This window comes from Eleutherodactylus coqui, chromosome 1, assembly GCF_035609145.1.
Source record: "Eleutherodactylus coqui strain aEleCoq1 chromosome 1, aEleCoq1.hap1, whole genome shotgun sequence".
In the NCBI taxonomy this organism is placed as follows: Eukaryota; Metazoa; Chordata; class Amphibia; order Anura; family Eleutherodactylidae; genus Eleutherodactylus; species Eleutherodactylus coqui.
The window spans coordinates 39,994,163-40,018,422 of record NC_089837.1 but is presented as its reverse complement, the minus strand read 5'-3'; the positions used below and the strand labels follow the sequence as shown (position 1 = coordinate 40,018,422).

Here is a 24,260-nt window from a genome sequence, read left to right as displayed (position 1 = left end):
GCTCCAGTCATAAGTGACCCGAACAGGTCATGTTTTCAGGATATCCTATAGTAAGAATGCCTGTGGCAATGTCTGAGGCACCGACAATAATGACATCACTTGTGGAATACTGAGGAAATCCTAAAAACATGACCTGTTGGGGTCCTTGAGGACTGGAGTTGGGGAACACTGCCTAACTGACGTACATGTGGCTAAAAAAACACTGTCAGAATTACTTGGATATGCAAAACCTTTACGGAGTTATGCTACGTTAAAGTGACACATGACAGATTTCCAAGATTTGGCCAGGTCATTAAGGTGCAAACAGGCTCGGTCACTAAGGGGTTAAAGGTTTTATTTGTACTTTTATAACAAAATACAAAAATTACAGAAAAACAGGAAAAAAAATTAGGAAAACCCTGAATGTCAAATTAAAACGACTGCAATTACTAATTTTTACTTCTTAGTCCAATGATGCCCTTAGTGAGGGTTTAAGGAATATATACAGTCAACAGTCGCTGTTTAATTCATCAGAAGATACTTTACGTCAGACAGCAGGATCCTCTAAGGTGTTACTAATAATTTACATTGATTGCATTTACAGGTTTATTGAGGAAATCCGAAGGACTTCTGTGGTGTTCATCTCTAGCGGTCCGTGTAAACGCCAACGCCGTCCTACTGAGACGGCAGATTTCGGTTTATAGCACTAGGCAAATATCGCCTGCTGGGTGGACTCTGCATGAAGATCTAAGACATCTTACGTTTTCTTGTGGCCGTCCATTGCAACTTGTAAGGCTGTGGAAAAACAAAACATGATTAACCCCTTCCTGCTGCCACCCTTTTTTGTGTTTTCTCATTTACATTTTGTCCTTCCTACCTTCCATAGCTAAATGAGGACTTTCTTGTGGGACAAGCTTTGTTTATTTAAATGGTAATGGGGGGGGGGGGGGGGAATGCTGTTGTGTAATTTTTTGGGGGGACGTTTGCTTTTATGGCAATAATGGTGCAGTAAAAACGTTATTTATTCTGTGGGTCAGTACAATGAGGCCTCATGCACACGGGGCAAATTGAACCGCAGATTCCGTGCTCTTCAGCAGGCGTGGGCGTTCCGCTGCTCAATGTGTGTGGAGATTCCTCTCTCCTCGCACACCAGCGGATTTTATTTGCAGCCACTCCATGCCGAAGTCAATGGAAGTCGTCCCTGTCGCGGCACACCGGCAGCTGTCACTGCGGATGGCCATGGATCCGCGGGAAAGCAGGAGATTTAAAAAAAAAAAAAAAGGCACTGTGCATGCGCCGGGCACGTCGGCCGGGTTGCCCAGATGCATCCAGTGTGCTGAAGTAAGGAGGTAATCCGCGCTGGATCCAGAGCGGTAAGAGCCCGTCTTTCAATGTCCATGTCTGCGGGCACGCAGGGATCCCGCTGCGGTTTCAGTAGCCGTGTGCATAAGGCCTTACAGTGATACCACATGGATATAGGTTTTTTCCCAGGACTGCCTTTATTACCAGACAAGCCATTTCAGATTTCTGGAAAACCAGGCCTAGAATGGAATCTGAACAGCAGAAACTGAAGACCCAGACCCGGCACTACTGCCATAGTGATGACTTATTGATATACTTATGGCATATTCCCATCTCACAATTTTACTGTCATACCCGTCCCCTGTTCTGATTCCCATCGCCCCAAGCTCAGCTGTATGAGGTGACCGGGTTTATAGAAGCAGTCATGGAGGATCTGCTACCATTTCTATAACTTCCATAACTACACCCATTGCTTAACTCTCATGCACATCTATGGTTAAGGAAAAAGCCTAGCCCGACCGCTTGATAGAGAGCGCTGTTTGCAGCTCGACCATGTTTGGCCGAGATGGGAACGCCCCTTTAACACTTTACTGTGTTTCCCGAATTCATCCTAACCAACACCATCAACATTGAAGGGTTAACAGCTGTGACTGCCATGAAAGCTGATCGCAGCGAGTATCAGTTGTCAAAGATTATTGCAACCCGCCATGTACAGAGCAAGCTGAGCCCGCTTCATACACACCTGGCGCGCTGCACAGGTCAGGGAGATATTTATTATATAGGGAGATATTTATAATATATATTATATATATATATATATTTTCCTTTTTCTCAATTGCACTATGCAGGACAGAGCTCTGATGTCCGTGCTTTCTTCTGCGTAGTGAGAATATGGGAGCTATGCGGGGAGATCTCAATGTCGGACAAGGTCAGACACTGGATTGGAAAAGCTTCCTGTCGGCTCACTGATCATTACGGTTTTAGTAAAGAATTACATTTCCCATAACGTAACTTGCTGGAGAACTCTAGATTGTGCTGTTTCTCTGCGGCTCCTAAAAATGCATAGACAGATGGGCGTTACCAGTTGGGGGTGTGTCCTTATAGTCTGCCATTGTCCAATCAGTGGTGCCTTAGTCTGCAGGGACACTCGCTTTGGGGAGTGGTAACACCAATTTATCCATAACATTTCCAGTGTGTCATTCAGTAGATCCAAATCAATAAGCATATACAACCAGTGATGATATGAACACGGATGTGAACGACTACACATTTTATGAATGTCCGCTGAATAAACTTCTGCCTGTAACGGCTTCTAGATTTGCTTTAAAATGCATTGAAGTGATCAATTAAAATCTCCTACTCACTAAATTTTGTGGGGACATACGATCTATAGGATTCAAATCGGGAGATACAGAAAGTCATTTCAGGACACATTAAGGGATCCAACATGGTATGACGTGTTCATATCTTCCACCAAACAATCCAGTAAACTAGTGTCACATTTCATGACGACTCCTTGACTCATCCTTCCAAGCCATGGTCATTAGAGAATGGGAAAGCGATCTTAAAGCGAGACTGTCAGGTACTTTTAGCCCTGTAAGCTAAGTTTTTGGACTCAAAAGTAGCTGACCTGCTGAGTCCGGGGGTGTAAGTTTTATCCTTACCTTCTCCATCTTCCGATGTGAACGCTGAAGATAGTCGTTGAATGCATTGAGTGGCGTGCCTAGTAGACAGTCTAATTACTTATAACAGGTCCTAGCAGTGCCACTTGATGCATTCAGGGCTCACGACGGGGCAGGAAAGTATAAAATGTCCGACCCCAGACTCAGCGGGTCACCAACTTTCAGCCCATAGGCTTATTTCGCAGGGCTAAAAACAGCTGACGGTCTCTTTAAGATATCCTTCTCAATGGAAGATGTAAGCAGGATCCTCATGACTCGTGGTTTCACCAAATGTGTCCGAATCCAGGAAAATCCATCCAAATTTAACTAGAAAAACACCCGATCATCAGTCTAGGTTGAATTTAGTCCCTTCGAACACGTCTTGGAGATGCAACTCGCATAAGGGCACCTTAATTCACATCTGGTGGTACTGCCCAGTAAGAAGACTGTTCTGAGAGAATATGAACTAGCAGATTAATAAAATCTGCTTGACCCCAATCCAATTAACCCCAGCGTTGGTTCTTCTATGGAAACCTACATCCCGATTCCACCCTTCCCTTCCTACTCACCCGACATTGCCAATTACAGCTGCAAAGCTTCCGATGAAATGGCAAGACACAGATCCCCCCTCCCTCCCTATGGGGAAAGGCCAACTTTCTCAGATTTAACATGTTGAGGAGATTGCGAGTTGGGAGTCTGATATCAGATGTAGATTCCACGAGGCTTGGAAACCATGGATGGATTTTATTAGGAATTTGGGTTAACCCTCTCTTAAGCTTATTTCCAGATTTTGTTCGAGCTTGCCTTTAGGGTTGCCAAGGGCTGTGAACGAGTACCCTGGTTAACATGCAGCAGCTTACTTCACACATCGCTCACTGGGGCTTTTGACAGGCCATTGCTACCCAGCACCATTGGGCACTTGGCTCTACCCCTAAATTTATGCCCTATGCATGTACCCTATATGATTTTTACCATGCGTGATTACCTATTAAGAAGTTCTTGTGGGACGTATTGATAGACTGCCTCTGTTGTAACGCTGTATAGTGCAGTACTATGGTATTGCATTATAATATATCAGCGATCAAAAATTTGCACAAAACGTGTGGTGTAAAAACCGATTGTTACACTTACCTCATTTTCCAGAACGTCTCTCTGAATATTCGCTAACGATTGCTGCTGCGGTGAATAAATCCTTTCCTTGAAGCCTCTTTATAAGCTCATTGGGCATGCCAGTTGTATCTATGCCAAGAGACTCAAGCGATTGCGTATGATAACTTTTTGATGTATCGGAACGCTTATCCACTTCCAGTCTAGGATGCTTATTATAGCGGATGTCGACCTCATCATCATCCCAGTCAAAAGAATCGTAAGACCTTAAGTTAGGACGGGGTTTGGGGTTTTGTGTTCTCATTTCTCCACTTGTATTCTCATACCGATTTCTCGGAGAACTTGGCGAGAGAGGCCTTCCAGCATATGCCGCTTTTCTTTCCGCATAGTCATCATATCTGGGCTCTGACACTTGAGTTGATGAGCTGCCATAATACTCATCCCATTCTTTGCCACCTGCACTAGATTCATAACCTACATCAGTGTATGGCATAGGCTTTTGGGCATTAGGTCGGGTGGTCGGAGGGTTATCGACACCACCATGCCGACCGGCATATGAATTTTCTTGGGGTACGTAATTTTCGGCCACCGAATTTCCAAATGCAAAATGGTCATAGTTCTGAGACGAGCCGGGATAGTTTTGCATTGGAGCTTGGTAAGCATTCTGATCCATTGACATCGATGCATTTCCCTCTATCTGTCCAAATGTTTGTCCCCCAACACTCTGGTTTAAAGGCAATGAATTAACATTTGTCGGCATAGTTCCCAAACTCGGAATCCCTGGAACTACACCATCTGGGGCCATTAAATTGCCCGTCGGCATGGGCACAGCTGCTGTATTCCGAGCGGCCATTAACATCATTAGTTGTTGAGTCACAGAAGCATTCTGTGCACTGAGAGTATTCTGAACCATGGAGGCTATCTGCATCATCAACTTCTGGTTTGCTTGTTCGTGGGCTGCATTCTTCTCCTTTACCAACAAGGACTTTAACATCATCAGTTTGGAATTCAATTCTGAAGTTTCGGTGGATGAGGCGCTTTGTGGAAGAGCCTCAAGCAAGGTCAGCAATTTCTTAAAGAAACGAGTATCTTCTGGGGTTATGTTTTTTAGAAGGGGATCGTCAGACGTCTGGGGGGTTTCTGTCACTAAGGGCATTAAAGGTGCTTGCATTGATTGCTGTTGGTTTAAAGGAACAGATGGATTTGGTTGTGCCTGTTGATGTGGAGGGGCCATTGGCATACCTGGCATTGCCTGTTGACATGGAGGGGCCATTGGCATACCTGGCATTGCCTGTTGATATGGAGGGGCCATTGGCATACCTGGCATTGCCTGTTGATATGGAGGGGCCATTCGCATACCTGGCATTGCCTGTTGATTTGGAGGGGCCATTCGCATACCTGGCATTGCCTGTTGATTTGGAGGGGCCATTCGCATACCTGGCATTGCCTGTTGATTTGGAGGGGCCATTCGCATACCTGGCCTTGGCATTGCCTGTTGATATGGAGGGGCCATTCGCATACCTGGCCTTGGCATTGCCTGTTGATATGGAGGGGCCATTGGCATACCTGGCATTGCATTCATGTTTTGAGCATTTGGCCTAGGAAATGCACTCTGAGGGCCACCAGCTTTATTTATCAAATTGACATTTTCTGGAAGAGCTGCAAAACACAAAATGAAAGGTCAGAAGATATGAATTATTAACCCCAGTTTAGGAAGAACTCAGTTCGTGCTACAAGAGAAGGACAATACGGTTTTGGAGGAACAGCTCGCTCTACTACAAATGGCTATGGCTTTGGTTCTATCACTGCTACAGACACGCTTTGGGTGTCAATTTAAAGCCACGATTCTTGATTTTGAATTTACCCAAAAAGCATGTTAGTGGCTTTCATCTTCTGCACTAAGTTTTCTTGGCTAACCACTGCATCTAAAGTCCTCAACATTGGCCGTTTCTTCGTGCTTGTTCGAAAAAGTTTGAACACCACGTCTTGAACCCCAGTCTGCTTTGAAATCTTTGGCTGGAAGAGCCCTCGCTGATGCAGTATAACTATCTCGTGTCTTGTTGCTGTGCCCAGTGTTGCTATGGTGTATGACCTGTGACATGAAACTGTCTTCCACAACCTCACCAATGTAGCAGAGTGAACGGTTCCTCAACTAGTTTTAAGCCTCCTACACAGCTGTTCCTGTTTCAGTTAATGACTTTGTTTCAACCTATATATGAAAATTATGACCATCACCACCAGTCTGGTATAACTGGTTAATAGGGATGAGCGAGTATACTCGCTAAGGCACTACTCGCTCGAGTAATGTGCCTTAGCCGAGGTTCTCCCTGCTCGTCCCTAAAGATTCGGGGGACCGCCGCAGCTGACAGGTGAGTTGCGGCGGGGAGCAGGGGAGAGCGGGCGGGAGAGAGAGATCTCCCCTCCGTTCCTCCCTGCTCTCCCCCGAAGCGGCCCCCGAATCTTTCGGGACAAGCGGGGAGATACTCGGCTAAGGCACATTACTCGAGCGAGTAGTGCCTTAGCGAGTATACTCGCTCATCCCTACTGGTTAATCATAACACCAAACTAAAAATCCTACAAAATACCTGACTCTGTGCATGTGTGTGTGTAGAAGAACTGATGCGGTTTTAAAGACAGCAAATATTAATTTGATTTACATTTCTCTTTTGTTCACTCACTTTGCTAATTGACAAAAATAAAACTACCGTGTTTCCCCAAATATAAGACAGTGTCATATTAAAGGAGATGTCCCGAGGCAGCAAGTGGGGTTATACACTTCTGTATGGCCATAATAATGCACTTTGTAATATACATTGTGCATTAATTATGAGCCATACAGAAGTTATAAAAAGTTTTTTACTTACCTGCTCCGTTGCTAGCGTCCTCGTCTCCATGGTGCCGACTAATTTTTGGCCTCCGATGGCCAAATTAGCCGCGCTTGCGCAGTCCGGGTCTTCTGCTGTTCTCTATGGGGCTCCGTGTAGCTCCGTGTAGCTCCGCCCCGTCACGTGCCGATTCCAGCCAATCAGGAGGCTGGAATCGGCAGTGGACCGCACAGAAGAGCTGCGGTCCACGAAGATAGAGGATCCCGGCGGCCATCTTCAGCAGGTGAGTATGAAGACGCCGGACCGCCGGGATTCAGGTAAGCGCTGTGCGGGTGGTTTTTTTAACCCCTGCATCGGGGTTGTCTCGCGCCGAACGGGGGGGGGGTTTAAAAAAAAAAAAACCCGTTTCGGCGCGGGACATCTCCTTTAATTTTTGTTCAAAAAGGTTCAACCTTTTTACATGTATAGCTGCCTGGACACTATTTAAATTGACTTTTTTAATTAACTGTTAGCATGGCTTAATTTTGGAGTAGGGCTTATATTTCAAGCATCCTCAAAAAGCCTGACAAATCATTTTGCATCCTCAAATTCTGGAAAATCATGCTATGTCTTATTTTCAGGGAAACGGGGTATTAAGGCCGGCTGCACTTGACCGCGTCGGATTCTGCATGTGAGCGCCTGCAGCAGAATCTGACCCTGTGCCCAGCCGGTATCCGCGTGTACCTGCTTTTTCTTCTTAGCTGGCTGCACTGTGGATTGTCCGCATGGCGAACCATTGGAGAGGTGCAGTACAGTTTTTAAAATTTTTTTTTTTTAAAGTCAGTCTTTTTTAGCGTCGGCGCTAGGCGAGGATGCGGGTCATTGTGGAAGGGTCGCATGTCGGACGGCTTGCATTGACTTCAGTGAAAGCAGTCCGTACGGAATTGCACAGAAATAGAGGATGCTGTGACTTTTCCTCTGCGAGCGGAAAATTGCAATTGATTACTGCTTGTGTAGCGGAAAAAGCATTTTGCCATAGCATGCTAAGAGCGGTATTTGCTGCGGAATCTTAAGGCAGACGCCCATCTAGATACCGCAATGCAAATCCGCAGCCGGCCTAACACCTCGACTTTTGAAAGAATGCTTACTTGCAGCATTGTTTTCCACAGCTGCCTAAAACGTTTGCACAGTACTGTAAATTAAAAAATATTCCAATAGATCCAGAGTGCAAACTGCAAGGAAAGTCCAATAACAGGTTGACACTTCCTGTTCTGCGCTGCAGCTTCATGGGCCATACATAGGTCCATTATCTCCGATCCCGACTGTTAGTGCAGGATGCCCCCGCTGTATTATACAGGGAGCATCCGCAAGCGATAGCACTGGCAGAGCCCCTGAGCCATCAATACCATGTACTACTACATTGCTTCACAATGATCTTCCGGCACGGGCTAGTTCATCACAAAGGAGGAACGGTTTAAACAAGGAGTCATTTTCTGATGGCATTGCTTTTAAAAGGTGCATTCAGACGTCGCCGATTCAGAATTGCTGCAGATTGTGTTGCGCATCTACAGCAGACTTCACCATCGAAATAGAATTCAAATTGAAGCAGTGGTATTTGTAAATCCACAGCAAATCAGCTGTGTGAATGTACCCTAAGGGCTCATGTCCACGGGCAAAATAAGAATTAAAATCCGCAGCGGATTTTAACTCTTCTCCTGCCCGCGGATCCGCACCCCATAGGGATGCATTGACCACCCGCGGGTAGATAAATACCCACGGATGGTCAATAAAAGGGATTTTAAAAAAAATGGAGCATGAAAAAATCTGGACCATGCTCCATTTTCATGCAGGTCTCCCGTGGGGACGGCTCCCGCGGGCTTCTATTGAAGCCTATGGAAGCCGTCCGGATCCGCGGGAGACCTAAAATAGGAATTTAAAAGAATTTACCCATCCGGAGCGGACCGGGAAGGTCTTCTCTTCCTCACGGCTGCATCTTTCTTGCTTCGGCTCGGCGGATGTGCCCGGCGCATGCGCGCGGCACGTCGACGACGTGTCGGCGACGTGACGAGTTCATCCGCCGGCCGAAAAAGAAGATCCGGCCGTGAGGAAGAGAAGGCTTTCCCCGCCCGCTACGGATGGGTAAATTCTTTTAAATTCCTATTTTCAGCGCTCATGTCTGCGGGGCAGGAGGGACCCGCTGCAGATTCTCCATGTAGAATCCGGAGCGGGCCTGATTTTCCCCGTGGACATGAGGCCTAAGGTCTCCCTCACACAGGGTGTTTTGTACAGCATTTAACGCTGCCTTTTCAGCCCAGCACTAAACGCTGTACAACACTCCCATTCATTTCAATGGGACTGCTCACACAGGGCTGAAAACCCAGCGCCTCCCAACGCTGCGCTTTGACAGCGATGCATGTTCTATTTTGGGGCGTTTTCAGCCCTGTGTCGCCCATTGAAATGAATGGGCAGTGGTTTTAGCACTGCTGAAAACGCAGCAACACTTGGTGCCGCGTTTTTGGCAGCGTTAACCGCGCGCCGATTTTCGGGGTGAGGGCTTGTAATAGAAGCCCTACCCGGAACACAGTCCCAGCGGGCTAGAGAAAAAAAAAGAAAAATAATACTCCTAGCCGCTGCCGCTGGTCTCTGCCGCTGATCCGGGCTTCCTCGGCACCCCAAAGTCTATTGCCGGAGGCCAGCTTTGAGAACCCCGCCTCCGGCAATAGAATGCTGTGATTGGGCATCGAGCGTGCCGATAACCAATCACAGCCCTTCATTGACTGTCTCAGCCAATCAGCGCCGGCAAGCTCTGATTGGCTGAGACAGTCAATGAAGGGCTGTGATTGGTTGTCGGTGCTTGCTCGATGCCCAATCACAGCACTCTATTGCCGGAGGCGGGGTTCGCAAAGCTGGCCTCCGGCAATAGACTTTGGGGTGCCGAGGAAGCCCGGATCAGCGGCAGAGACCAGCAGCCGTGACCCGGACTGCAGCGGCTAGGTGAGTATAGCTGTGTGTGTGTCTCCATAGCGGGACATCACAATATTGTGGTCAGTGTGGGGGGGGGGGGGGGGGGGGGGGGGGGACACCCAGCGATCAGTGGGGGTCCCCGTGGTGGGACACCCAGCAGTCAGACACGTATCCTGTGGTTTGGTGATAAGTGTTGATATTGGGACAACCCCTTTTTAATGTTCTGTATATTCATAGTCATTCCCATGCTATTGTAAGGATGCTACATGCTAAAAGCCCTCTACAGTGGAATCTTATGGAGATGACCACTCAGATGGCCAGAATACATAATATACAGTGAAACTGAAACTCCAACCTACTTGGTGGTCTGTTAAACAGTGAAGGTATTTTTGGTTTTAATTTCATTAGAGGCATAGGCTTTTTTGCAGCCATCTGGGTCAACGACATCGCCACATCCTGCGCTTTGGCAACTTTAGCTGAAAAAATCTTATCAAAGATACAGCAATCAGCAACAAGTTAGTATAATAAACAGGGCTTAGAGATGTGTAAACTAAACCACATAATAAAAAAGTCTGCAGTAAAGTCACCTAACTAGAACGAATTGGGAAAGTCTTCAGACACGGAGATAAGTATTCACACCCTGCACTCAGTACTTTGTTGACGCACCTTTGGCAGCGATTCCAGCCTTCTTGGGTCTGATGCCAAAGGTCTGATTTGGGGATTCTCTTCAGATCCTCTCTGGCTATCAGGTCGGATGGGGGGGGCTGTCTGTGGACATCCATTATCAGGTCTCTCCAGAGATGTTTGATTGAGTTCAGGTCAGGACCCTGGCTGGTCCATTCAAGGACATTCACCGAGTTGACCCAAGCCGCTCTTGTGTTGTCTTGGCTGTGTGCTTAGGGTCGGTTATTGTCTTGTTGGAAGGTGAACCTTCTGCCCAGTCTGAGGTCCCTTGTGCTCCCAATTAGGTTTTTATTAAGAATCTCTCTATAGTTTGCTCCAGCTTTCCATCCACCCTGACCAGTCTCCCTGTCCCCTAGCATGATGCTGCACCACCAGGCTTCACTGTAGGGATGGTATTGGGTAGGTGATGAGCGGCGCCTGGTTTCCTCCAGACAGAACACTTGCAATTGATGCCAAAAAGTTATTGCTTCTCACAGTCCGAGTCCTTTAAGTACTTTTTGGCAAGCTCCAGGCAGCTTTCTGTGCCCCCACACAATCTCTCTGAGCTCCGCAAGCAATTCCTTTCTTCCCACGGCTTGGTTTTGGCTCCGATATGGATTGTGAGCTGTCAGACCATTATAATTCTATCTATCCTATAAAATGATATGCAATCTATTGCATTTCGTAAACAGGTGACTCCAATCAAAGTGTAGAAACATCTCACAGATGAGCAAGAGAAATGGGAGGCTCCCAGAGCTAAATTTCAAATATCATAACAAAGGGTGTGAATACTTATGTCAATGCAAAAATATTAGTTCATTAAAAAAAAAGTTACAAAAAGTTTCTAACATTCTGTTTTCACTTTATCATAAAGGGGTATTGAGTGCAGAATGAGGGGGGGGGGGGGGGGAACTGAACAAAAGGTAAAAATAAAGTGAAAGGGTCGGAAGACTTCCCAAATGCATTGTATATGGGCATTATATATGAAGTGCCTTAAGAAGGGGTCCTGTAGTCCATAACTTCCAGCAGTAACAAATCCAACTGCACTACATTTTGCCACAAAATTCAAAATGGCTGGAGCTTAGAATCGGGCTGCAAGCTCATACTCTACACAGAAAAAAAGGCTAAAAAATGCCAACTCGTAGTTGTTGGCGTGGTCAGATTTTTGAACGCCAGGTGAAACTAGACGACTCGGGGTGTGTACACAAGAGTTTAAAAACACTGCAGCCCCTCATTGGCTGCAGCAATCACATGATTTCCTGTGACATCTGTCACAACAATCACTGGGAACACAGCGGGGCTGCAACGCTGGATCCCAGTAGCCACGGAGGGGTAAGTTTAACTCACTTTATCATTTTAATACAGAAGCAACCCCGTTAATATTTGTGTTTACTGTTCTCGACATTCACAAAAATAGCACTACAGTGAACTGAACCCTGGTCTAAAACCTTCTGAAGAACCCAATTTACCTATGTGGCAAATGTGGTGCAGATTGGTTCAGTCATTTGGCCGGAAAAGAAACTTGAGGACAAACTTACTGCCTTTTCCTTTGCCTTGTTCATATACAATTTCATATCAGCTATCATCTTCTCACAGAGTTTCGATATGGTCGTTGCTTCAGTTTCACTCTCAATCTCAAAGGTTTCCTTTAATGTAAATCAAAACGGCTTGTTAGACATTTGGACTAATAAATCTACCAGTATATGTATGGTACAGGGGATCATAAAGAAACAACTTCTGTAACCTGCTTAGAAGGACCTCGAACAGTAAACATAGGTTTAGGTGAAACTGCTGTTGTCTCCAGCACTATGAAAAGTGCGCATACGAGCACAGAAAAACTAGAATGGTAGAGTTGGAAAGGACCTCCAAGGTCATCTGGTCCAACTGCAAGATTCACTAAACCATCCCAGACAGATGTCTGTTCAGCCTTTGTTTGAACACTTCCATTGAAGAACTCACCACCTCACATGGCAACCTGTTCCACTCATTGACCACCCTCACTGTCTAATATCTAGTTTGTGTCTCCTCCCTTTCAGTTTCATCCCATTGCTTCTAGTCTTTCCTTGTGCAAACCAGACAGCGATTTCAACTACAATGACAGCCCTTCAGATATTTGTAGACCGCTATTAAATCTCCTCTCAGCCGTCTTTTTGCAAACTAAACATTCCCAGATCCTTTAACCCCTTCATGACACAGCCTATTTTGAGCTTAAGGACGCAACAATTTTTGGCGGATTTTCTTCTCCGTTTATCAAAAGTCATAACTTTTTTATTTTTCCGTCGACGCAGCCGTATAAGGGCTTGTTTTTTTGCGTGGTGAACTGTAGTTTTTATTGGTGCCACTTTTGGGTACATAGACTATATTGTAAAACTTTTTATTTTTTTTTTTAATGATAGCAGGGAGAGAAAACGCATCAATTCTGCCATAGATTTTTTTATTTTTTTTTACAGCGTTAATCATGCAGCATAAATGAGACTTTCCATTTTTTCTGCGGGTCGGTACGGTTACAACGATACCAAAATTCTTACATTTTTTTTTAGGTTTTCCCACTTTTCTGCAATAAAAACCCTTTTTCTTGGAAATCTTTTTTTTTCAAAATCGCTGCATTCAAAGTCCTGTAACTTTTTTATTTTTTGATGTACGGCACTCTATGAGGGCTTATTTTTTGCGAGACAAGCTGTAGATTTTATTGGTACCATTTTGGGGTACATACGGCTTTTTTGATCACTTTTATTGCGTTTTTAGTGAGGCAAAATGCGAAGAATTAGCATTTTGCCTCAGTTTTTTAGCGTTTTTTTAAGCGTTTTCGTGCACAGTCAAAAGCATGTGCAACTTATTGAACGCGTCGTTACGGACGCGACAATACCAAATATGTGGGATTTTATATTTTTTTTACCTTTTTTTATGCTAATCTGAAAAAAAAGCATAAAAAAATGTTGTTTTTTTTACTCTTTTTTTTACATTTTTTTTTAATTCATTTTTTTAATCTTTGTTTTTTTTTTACACTATTTGAGTCCCTCTGAGGGACTTTAACCACTGCCCTGATGATCGCTGTTATAAGGCATGGCAGAGCTACTGCTCTCCCATGCCTTATCGCTTATACAGCGATCCTAGGCATAGGCAATACAGGACGCCAGTGTCTGGCGTCCTGTTGCCATGGTGACAGGCCGGGCTCTCGCGATGACATCGCGAGTTCCGGCCGGAGACACAGAGGGAGCCGCGCTCCCTCTGTGAACTCTTTCCCTGCCGCGATCTACTTAGATCGCGGCAGGGAAGGGGTTAACAGCGGGGGCGCAACTCTGATGCCCCCCCGCTGTTGCAGCAGGACGCCGGCTGTGACTGACAGCCGGCTCCGGGATAGCACGAGATCATATGTGATCCCGCGCTGTCTCCAGGACGTAAGTTTACGCCCTGTCGCGGGAAGTACCAGGCTGCCAGGACGTAAACTTACGCCCTGCAGCGGGAAGGGGTTAACCGTTCCTCACAGGACCTGATTTGCAGACCGCTCACCATCTTGGTAACTTCTCTGAACTTGCTCCAGTTTGTCTATGTCTTTTTGAAATTAGGGTGCCCAGAACTGAACACAGTATTCCAGATGATGCCTGACTAAGAGCAGAGAGGAAGAATTACCTCCCGTGATCTATCCTCTATGCTTCTCTTAATACATCCCCGAATGGTGCTTGCCTTTTTGGTGCTTGCCTGCTGCATCACATTGTTGACTCATGTTCAGCCTGTGATCCATTAGTATACCCAAGTTTTTTATCTCTTGTGTTCTACTGCTTAGCCCAATTCCTCCCATTCTATATGTGCTTTTTTCATTTTCTTGCTCAGATGTAGGACTTTGCATTTCTCCATGGTATTTAACATGGAGAAAATGCAAAGTCCTACATCTAGGCAAGAAAATGCTACATAAACTGTCTAATCTACCAAACATATTCCTATTCCATAATTTGTATTATTGGCAATATTTAGACATTTGGTCATGGTAACATTTACATAAAGGAGGTTGCTAATAGCCATTACCAATTAACTGAATTTTTATAAATCTTGCTAGTTTAATGCCATTTGAATGTATTAAACGCTCACATCTGCTAGTCTCACTATTCTATAAAAACAGGTTTCTTTATTTAGAATTCCTTTTTCTATCTCCGCCTCTAAAGTCTCTAGTAACTAATAATTTTTATATTGACATAGCCGTATGGTGGCTTATTTTTTGGAGGAAGAGTTGCAATTATATTTTTTTAATGCTACTATAAAAGATCATGTCCTGAAAAACTTAAAGGGGTTGTCCCGCGAAAGCAAGTGGGTCTATACACTTCTGTATGGCCATATTAATGCACTTTGTAATATACATTGTGCATTAATTATGAGCCATACAGAAGTTATTCACTTACCTGTTCCGTTGCTGGCGTCCCCGTCGCCATGGTGCCGTCTAATCTTCAGCGTCTAATCGCCCGATTAGACGCGCTTGCGCAGTCCTGTCTTCTGAATGGGGCCACTCGTGCCAGAGAGCGGCTCCTCGTAGCTCCGCCCCGTCACGTGTGCCGATTCCAGCCAATCAGGAGGCTGGAATCGGCAATGGACCGCACAGAAGCCCTGCGGTCCACCGAGGGTAAAGATCCCGGCGACCATCTTCACAAGGTAAGTCAGAAGTCACCGGAGCGCGGGGATTCGGGTAAGTACTGGACGGTTTGTTTTTTTTATGCCTGCATCGGGTTTGTCTCGCGCCGAACGGGGGGGCTATTGAAAAAAAAAAAAAAAAACGTTTCGGCGCGGGACAACCCCTTTAAACATTTAGTGGAGAAAAAAAAAATCAAAAGAAACAAAAAACGCAACTGCGCCATTTTTTGGAGCATCTAGTTTTTAAAGCATTCATATTTCAGTGAAGAGGACACATGGATGTTGTTCTTTGGGTCAGTGCAATTAGTGATGTCATATCTAGTTCAATGCTTTTCTATTTTTAAAAAGTAAACATTTTCTTACAAATTGTTTTCAGTCGCCATATTCTGAGAGCCGTAACTTTATTTTCTCATCAACTGGGCTGTGTGAGGACTTGTTTTTTTGTGGAGCGAGTTGTAGTTTTTACAGTCATCTTTTTGATTCAAACATTTTGGGAACCAGAATACCAGAAAAAAAAGGTTAAATCCGAATTCTAGCATTGTTTTTTTATGGCCTACACCATGTGGGATGAATATTGTGATATTTTAATAGTTTGAGGTTTTATGTGCACAGCTATATTAAATATGTAATTTAAGTTGTTTAGTTTTCTATGGCAAAGGTTTGGGTTTTTAATTTTTTTAAACTGTTAAAAAAAAAAAAAATCTTTTGCATCCCCACAGGGGACTTAAAGGGGTTGTCCCGCGAAACAAAGTTGGGGTATACACTTCTGTATGGCCATATTAATGCACTTTGTAATGTACATTGTGCATTAATTATGAGCCATACAGAAGTTATTCACTTACCTGCTCCGTTGCTAGCGTCCCCGTCTCCATGGTGCCGTCTAATTTTCAGCGTCTAATCGCGCGATTAGACGCGCTTGCGCAGTCCGGTCTTCTTCCTTCTGAATGGGGCCGCTCGTGCCAGAGAGCTGCTCCTCGTAGCTCCGCCCAGTCACATGTGCCGATTCCAGCCAATCAGGAGGCTGGAATCAGCAATGGACTGCACAGAAGACCTGCGGTCCACCGAGGGTGAAGATCCCGGCGGCCATCTTCACAAGGTAAGTAAGAAGTCACCGGAGCGCGGGGATTCGGGTAAGTACTATCCATTGTTTTTTTTTAAACCCCTGCATCGGGTTTGTCTCGCGCCGACCGGGGGGGGGCTATTGAAAAAAAAAACCGTTTCGGCGCGGGACAACCCCTTTAAACTTTAATCTCTTGTACTATACACTACAATACTTCAATATTGCAGTATAAAGCAACTTTTAATGTTGCCTTTCAAGCCCCACTATAGACAGGGCTTGATAGGCATCTATGTATGGCAACCCTGGGAGCCTTCAGTAGGCTCTGGGCTGTCCTTATAGCCCATTGGTACCTCCTAATTGTACTGGAAGGGGTGACAATGGGGTGTGGGGAGGGGTCTCCCCCTTCCACTGACTGTTTAGACGCGCAGTTTTGACCATGGCATTTAAATAGTTAACTGCAGTGATCTGAGCTAACTGCTGTTACAACTAATAGCCACCGGGAGCAGAGTGGACTCCGCTCAATACACACTTCAGGACCGCAGGAGAATTATATGTATTCAGGAGTTTAAGCTTGTTATCTACAGAAATCTATATCTATCTATATATCTATAAAGACGAAAGCCCTCACTGACTTACTCACTCGCCACTAATTCTCCAACTTCGTAGAAACATGAAATTTGGCACAAGCATAGATTTTGTCCAAAATAGGAGAAGCATGGGTCCCAACTTGATTATTCAATTCTAAGCGCAAAAGAATTAGCGTCCAAATTTTACGTACGTAATTTAATTCTCTCACTTTCCGGTGTCATAGAAACATGAAATTTGGCACGAGCATTGATTAGGTCATAAATAGGAGAAGCTAATGAGTCCAAACTCAATTATTGAATTCTAGCGCAAAAGAATTAGCGTCCAATTTTTTTTACATACGGAATCTAATTCTCCAACTTCCCGATGTCGTAGAAACTTGAAATTTGGCACGGGCATTGATTATGTCATATATAGGAAAAGTTAATGGGTCCCAACTCGATTATTCAATTCTATGCGCAAAAGAATTAGTGTCCAAATTTTACGTACATCATCTAATTCTCTCACTTCCTGATGTCATTTTATATAAAGGAGACGTCGCATGGTTACCTCCACGTGGTGTTTCCTGGGTAACGCAGAGAACTATGCAAAATGCTGAACATATTTTTCCTCGGTATCTCTAAAGTAACCACGACTTCATAAGATTTTCCGTGTGAACACCAGATAAACACCAGTACCAAATTAATTCGGGCGAAGCCGGGTATATCAGCTAGTATTACATACAGAATCAACCCAAAGCAAAAAAATAGAAATAAGTTGTGTTTAGGGTAAAATAAAAATGTTAATTTCTAATCAAACCTATAGATGGATAATTCTTACCAGAAACTTTAGAGCGTCCTCCATGCTTGTTGGATCCTGTGCGAACATAAGCAAAGTGAACACTGTAGATTTGTACTCTCTATTACCATAATGGACATGCTACAATAAGGATTTAAAGGGTACATTAACAATTTAAGGCAACTTCTACTCATTTAACCCATTAATGACTTCGCCCTTTTTTCCCCCCATTTTTCCTCCCTTTAAAAAAAAAAAAAAAAAAAAATCTTAGTTCTTATTTATGCATCAACAGATCGGACGGCTTGTTTTTTGCGGGACGAGTTTTATTTTTCTGAATTTTTAGATTCTTTTATTATAAATATCACAAAGAGTTAATAAAAGTTTTATAAAACTTTTTCAAACTGATTTTAAAATGTTCCTTGTTGACCTATGTCATGTTTTTCCACTACGGCACGCCTGCGCCGCAATGAGGAATCGAACATATGCGTTGTGACTCCCTCTTGGCATAGGAATGACATCACATGCATGTACAGTCCTCAGCGTGGCGCTCTACAGGTGAAACGCATGACATCTCCAGCGGCTGAAGCTAGATGCGTCAATCGGCAAAGAAAGAGGCAGTTTAAGTGGAAGAGGGAGACAGCCCAGAAGATGTGAATCGTCGGTCAGACTTCCCCCAAGCAGTGGAAAACGTCCTAACATCCCAGCTGCTAGGGAAGCTGAATGCCTTACAACAAGCAGTGGATTGCTGAGGAGCTCGATTTCAGCCTTGATTTTCAGTGGTAAAACAAAAACATTTTAATGGAAGTATATCGCAAGACTAATGTCAGGCACACAGGCTATTACAATGAAGTCCGACAGCTTATTTTTGCTGTATCAGCACAATGTGCTTTCACATGTGCAACTTATGGGGATTCGAACAGTACCTTTAATTTTATCCAACTCAGGCTCCCATGTTGAGATATCACCTCAAAAAGGGCTTTCCATGCAATATTTTTTTAGAGGCTATTAAATGAGCATAAGTTGAAGAGTTACGCACACTTAAAAGGAGTGCCAACAGCGGGATCAGAGTTGGTTATCTGTAACTAAAGGATACAGTAAAAAAATAAAATAAAAAATAAAATAAAAAAAGAAGAGGAAAAAAAAAAAGATTTTTTAATGCAAAAAATGCAACTCCATGATTTTGTCGAAAGCCTCATCCTCTATTCCCTACACTGATCAGTACAGCAGCCATTCACATCTTCTTGGACCATTAATACTTAACATGAAAAGTTAAGTATTAATGAAGGGCACCCTTGTGACACTTTAACAACCCTCATCTCTTTTCACATATGGGCAGCCACAACCCCTCCCAACAAGCCCCCCCCAATTTTTATAAAGAGGAGGCCAGAGAGAGCGTACTTTGCAAATAAATCTTGGTATTTGTATAGCGCCAACTTATTCCGCAGCGCTTTCAGGTAATTATTACTTATTACCCCCCACCAAGCTGGGTTCTCATTTTACCGACCCCGGAAGGATGGAAGGCAGAGTCTACCTTGAGCCGGCTACCTGACTCATGCGGGGATCGAACTTGCAACCCTCAGGTCGTAGGCGAGAGCTTACACTCTGCACCACACGAGGCGTAAATGATCAGTCTTGTGCCAAAAACGTTTGTACACTAAAATTAGGACTTTTCACCCTGGAAAAAAGATGACTAAGAGGCGATCAAATAACTATGTATAAATACATGAGGGGACAATACAAGGATCTCTGCCATGATCTGTTTATACTCAGGACTGCGTCGGTACCAAGAGGGCATCCGCTACGGCTAGAAGAAAGCAGGTTTCATCACCAAAACAGAAAAGGGTTCTTTACTGTAAGAGCAGTGAGAATATGAAACTCTCTTGCTGAGGACGTGGTGATGGCAAAACCCATAGAGGCGTTTAAGAGGGGACTAGGCGTCTATCTCGAGTGCCATGATATTACAGGATATAGACATTAGGTGACCAGTGGGGTTGTTGTTTCAAGTCTTACAGTCAGGTAGGAACTATCAAAGGTTGATCTAGGGATTATTTTGACTGCCATTGCGGAGTCGGGTAGGAATTTTTCCCTGAATGGGCTAATTGGCTTCTGCCTCTTGGGGTTTTTGCCTCCCTCTGGATCAACTATGGGTTGAAACAGGCTAAACTAGATGGACATTGTCTTTATTCAGCCTAACATACTACGTTACTAGTTTTTATTTGATAAACCCCCTTATTAAAGTCTATAAAGACTCAAGTGGATAGTTGAAAAGTAGTTTAGAATTCCTTTAGCTTTCTGACTCCGACTGACAGAAGACCATTAAGGAGTGGTGCAAGTTTGAAACATACATCAAATATATGCTACTTACATTCTTGTTGTCAACCCATCTGCGAATAGAAGAAAACAAAACACTACAGTTACGGAGGCCGCAGCTTCTTTACAAGAGAGTTGTGTTGGAGGATCTGCAGTTTTTCTGATATGTCCGATTTAGCAAATAATTCTATTTCCCATTGCCCATCATACTACTGGATCATTTTTTTAGGACTCCATTTCTGTTATTCCTACTGAAAAATGTTGGAATGGTTACGCCCAGTTGTCAATTTAACCGTATTGAAGGGCTGCACCAATCTACGAACCAGAAGCTCCAGTTCTCGCTGCCAGAGTACAACCTACCATACGGACAACAGAAAGGAGAAACCGCACTGCAGACCCGATGAAAGAACAGTGGGAATACCTGAATCATCAAGGATTCATCACATTCCTCCAAGAACTTTAACTAACAGCTTAAAGAAAATAAGCTTTTAAAAGATCACACCGGTAGGTAGGTCCCCAGCATATATAAGTGAGCTGGCGTTACCTTGGTTAGTTGTTTCGTTCTGATACTTCTGGAATTTTCTGCTCAGAAGGTCATGTGATCTTAATTTTGACTAGCTGAGATTTACTTGGGTTTGTGTGTTCAGTTTCTAGTCGGTTTCTCAGTCTGTGTGATGCTATTACAAGGAGTGTACCACGTAAACTGCTCAGAGGGAGGGAGGGACACAGACACTCCTATCAGTTATTAACCCCTTAAGGACCAGGCCGTTTTGTACCTTAAGGACTAGACACTTTTTAGGGATTTTACCCATGTGGTAGTTTTACTGCCCTATTTTTTTTTTTGCATTAGTTACCAAAATTATTTTTTTTCCGTGACCTTATAGGGCAGTTTTTAAAAAATATCTTTTTCACTGACTTCTCCTCCGGGTTCTCAGCAGTGACTAACAGCTGACCGCCTGACCTGCTTGATTGCAGAAGCAGAGGCTTTAATCCCGCATCGTATTTCTGCTATCGGGCAGGATTAAAGCCCAGGAACAAGCGCCATTTACAGCACTTGGTCCTCAAGGGGTTAATGGTGATAATACAGTTATAATGAAGGAGATAACAGCTCATCTTCCTTACTGTATATTTACAGCTTATTTAGGTGAATACAGAATGTAATGGCAGTGATGTACCTGCAGCAGAGATGGTACAGTCTCTAGCTGCTGATGTATCATGGGATTGATGTGAAAGGGAAAGCAAAAATCTCAGCATCAAGATGGTGCCCGATAAGCAACAGATAGGAGGCCGCACTGCATGGAAGTGGCTGCAATATACGGACGAGTTGTCCAGAGAGTGACGGACAAAGAGGTGAGCAGGGATGGATAAATGTGTTAAACATTAACATTGCTCATACAGAGTGCAGAGCAGCTGGAGCTTCAGCAATGTCACATTTAGGTCGGCCGCACGCGACCAGGTCAGATTGCGCATGCGGGAGTCCGCAGTGGAATCCGACCAGGTGTCCATCCGGAGGTGAATGCCTGCTTTGGATTCCGCAATGCAAATATGTCCGTGTGCAGCCGGCCTTACTGGCACTTCCAGATATTTCATAAAGTTTGTCTATACATAAAAAGCGAGAAAAAGTAACAACTGCGCCAAAAAAGGGACTGTAGTATTAGAAGGAAACGGTTATCTTACCTCGTTTTCTTTTTTAAATCTGTTAAAAAAAGACAAATATTTTATCATATTGCAGAATACAAACAAACAAAACAAAAACGACTGTTTTCACGTTGCGCTACGCGAACACATTCAGGATGTATGCTGGGAAAGGTCCCAATGATGCGCATATGTTGAATGTAGCCTCCTGGCAAGGTGACGGGGATTATCGGCCTTCCGACCACGTAGGATAGCGGGTGCCAGATTTCTTGGTCTACAGTGTCTTGTGTATGCCATGAACAGGTCATTGAAGGCATTACCACCTACAGTGGACGGCGCCGTAGCCACCCATGGGTGCTTAATGATTGCGACTCATGGCATCTGCTAGAATTGTCGGTGCGAACGAATAAGTGACTCCGGCAGAGATCACATCCGTGTTGAATGCAGGAGGCCCCAAATGTATATCCTGCAGGTCTTTTTTCAGCTTACATGGGATGTGGGAGCAGAAGACCCACCAGAGCCTGGTTATCACCACGATACCTGGGCTCATGAGGTGGCCAACTGGACCTTAAAGGACTGCCAATGTGGCGTGGCCCGATAAGTCATGGTACCAATTGTTTTGGGCTGATGGTAGGGTTTGTATATGGCAAAGACCCTATAAAGGCCATGAACCCCAGCTGTCAAGCCACTCTTGTTCCATTCTGGTATTGGGCGTGTTCACATGGCATGGGTTGGGTCCTCTGATCCATCTAAACATGTAATTGACTGGTGCCAGCTATATGTCACTGCTTGGCTTCATGTACCCCAACAATGATGGGATATTCCAGCAAGATAATGCATCGTGCCATCAGGTACAAGGTGTCCAGAATTGGATCGAGGAGCATTCCGGAGAGTTCCTATGAATGGTGTGCGGCCAGTACGTTCACCAGACACAAACTAAATGGAGCAGTCATGGGAATGCTCCTCAAGGAGCTTTTTTTTTTTAATGGCATACACAATGTGCCAACATATATCATGAGGACTTCATTCTGTGGGCCAGTAAGATGACTATACCAAAACTATATATATCCCTATAGCGAATATTTATCTAAAGGACATTCAAGGTCTATAGTGGTCATATGGCTTCTACGAGCTCCTCGTGATGAATGTTGTTCTGTAGCTTCGAAAGGTTGGGGATCACTACACGAATGCTAAACATAAAAAGGTCTCCAAGTCGTTGGTCAAGGAAAATATTGCGGGTGAACAAAAAAAAAAATGATGCGTTTAGGCCGGTTTCACATCTGCATCAGGATATCCGGACGGAGGTTCTTCCGGCTCAAGATACCCATAGAAAAAGCGTTTTTATTCCGACCAAAAGCCGGGCAGCTGGGCGGAGCCAATTAAAGTCTGTTCGGTTAAGGGGATTCCGCTTTCCTGACCCCCAAACTGAGCAGGAAATCAGAACCCCAAGTGCAGATATTAAAACACTCCTGTGTTTTTTTGTTCCTCACCTTTATTTACGGTAGTCATAATTTCCATCCGTACCTCTGGATCACTCTGAAAAACATTCAACACAATACCAAATTCTTACTTGACTGCATATAAAATACATGGCAGCTGGTGAACATACATGTAGCTGACAGCTCTTCACGTGAAGGGGGGCTTCCAAAACAGGAGAGGATCAGACAACATCCATGGGGTCAGGAGTAGACATACTAGGCAGTCTGGAGGGACCACATGGTATGATTTTGCCACGGATTTTCTATGTTTCTACAATGGAGCCGATGACCATTTATGCAGTCAATGTGCTGATCGGCCACGTAGGATCCAGTTAGTATATGTGGTCAAATTAGACTTTAACCACTTCAAAAGCATCCCTGTGGGATCCGACTAGCAAAATGTCACTAAAGCTCACAAATCAACCTTCATAGGTTACACTTTTAGGCAGTGAATCCAATAGAAAGCTTCCCTCTGAAAACGTCAAGGTTCAGTACTGTGCAAAGGTTTTAGGCAGATGATGAAAAATGCATTCAATAATAAATGCAAAGTGAATGAACAAAAGAAATATGAACCCCATCAGTATTCGGGGTGACGCTCTTTACTTTCACAGCAGCATCAGTTCTGCTAGCTACACTTGCACAGTTTTTGAAGGAACTCGGCAGGGAGGTTCCAGACATCTTTGAGAACTAAGCCCAGATCTTCTGTGGATATCGGCTCGCTCCAATCCTTCTGTCTCTTCATGTAGTCCCAGACAGACTGGATGATGTGAGATCCGGGATCTGTGGGGCCAAATCATCACTTCCAGGACTCCCTGTTTTTCCTTATGCTAAAGATAGTTCTTAATAACATTGGTGGATGTTTGGGGGGGGGGGGGTCTGCTGCAGAACAAATCTAGAGCCGAATCAGACGCCTCCCTGATGGAATTACATGATGGGTAAGTATCTGTTTGTATTTCTCAGCATTGAGGACACCATTAATCCTGAGCAAATCCCCTGAAATACAGCCTTCAACTTGCAAGGACCCTCCATTATGCTTCACTGCCTGCAGACAGACACTCATTATTGTAGCGCTCTCCACCATGCTTCACTGCTGCCTGCAGACACTCATTATTGTAGCGCTCTCCACCATGCTTCACTGCTGCCTGCAGACACTCATTATTGTACCACTCTCCACCATGCTTCACTGCTGCCTGCAGACACTCATTAATGTACCGCTCTCCACCATGCTTCACTGCTGCCTGCAGACACTCATTATTGTAGCGCTCTCCACCATGCTTCACTGCTGCCTGCAGACACTCATTATTGTAGCGCTCTC

The 24,260-nt window shown here is 44.5% G+C and overlaps 3 protein-coding genes across 3 annotated transcripts in view; all 3 read right to left on the bottom strand.

Annotated features, from left to right (window-relative positions):
* The window catches only part of LOC136607801 (zinc finger protein 605-like), a 432,755-nt gene that overhangs the window by 32,952 nt on the left and 375,543 nt on the right, over positions 1 to 24,260 (bottom strand). The gene's annotated exons all lie outside the window — the stretch shown is intronic.
* On the bottom strand, positions 318 to 21,819 carry LOC136612592 (bromodomain-containing protein 4-like). The gene is made up of 8 exons (XM_066593082.1): positions 21,795 to 21,819; positions 21,510 to 21,528; positions 19,888 to 19,906; positions 17,565 to 17,600; positions 12,019 to 12,126; positions 10,177 to 10,303; positions 4,074 to 5,708; positions 318 to 774 (listed from the first exon to the last, which is right to left on the bottom strand). Exons 1-7 carry the CDS (start codon positions 21,817 to 21,819, stop codon positions 4,075 to 4,077), a joined length of 1,968 nt encoding a protein of 655 aa, XP_066449179.1. The 3' UTR covers positions 318 to 774; position 4,074.
* Positions 22,926 to 24,260, bottom strand: part of LOC136612513 (uncharacterized) — a 29,449-nt gene continuing 28,114 nt past the window's right edge. Inside the window, exon 11 of the mRNA XM_066592959.1 lies at positions 22,926 to 23,003. Coding sequence (XP_066449056.1) covers positions 22,926 to 23,003 — 78 coding nt within the window. The remainder of the gene's footprint in view (positions 23,004 to 24,260) is intronic.

What these genes read in the sequence shown, in the direction of transcription:
- LOC136612592 (XM_066593082.1), bottom strand. Translation starts at nt 21,819, where the DNA reads ATGGGTGGCTACGGCGCCGTCCACT. An exon ending in ACAAGGCAAAGGAAAAGGCA is followed by an intron (nt 10,304 to 12,018) that starts GTAAGTTTGTCC and finishes ATCTTTGATAAG; the next exon opens with ATTTTTTCAGCTAAAGTTGC. An exon ending in ACTGTTTAACAGACCACCAA is followed by an intron (nt 5,709 to 10,176) that starts GTAGGTTGGAGT and finishes TGTGTTTTGCAG; the next exon opens with CTCTTCCAGAAAATGTCAAT.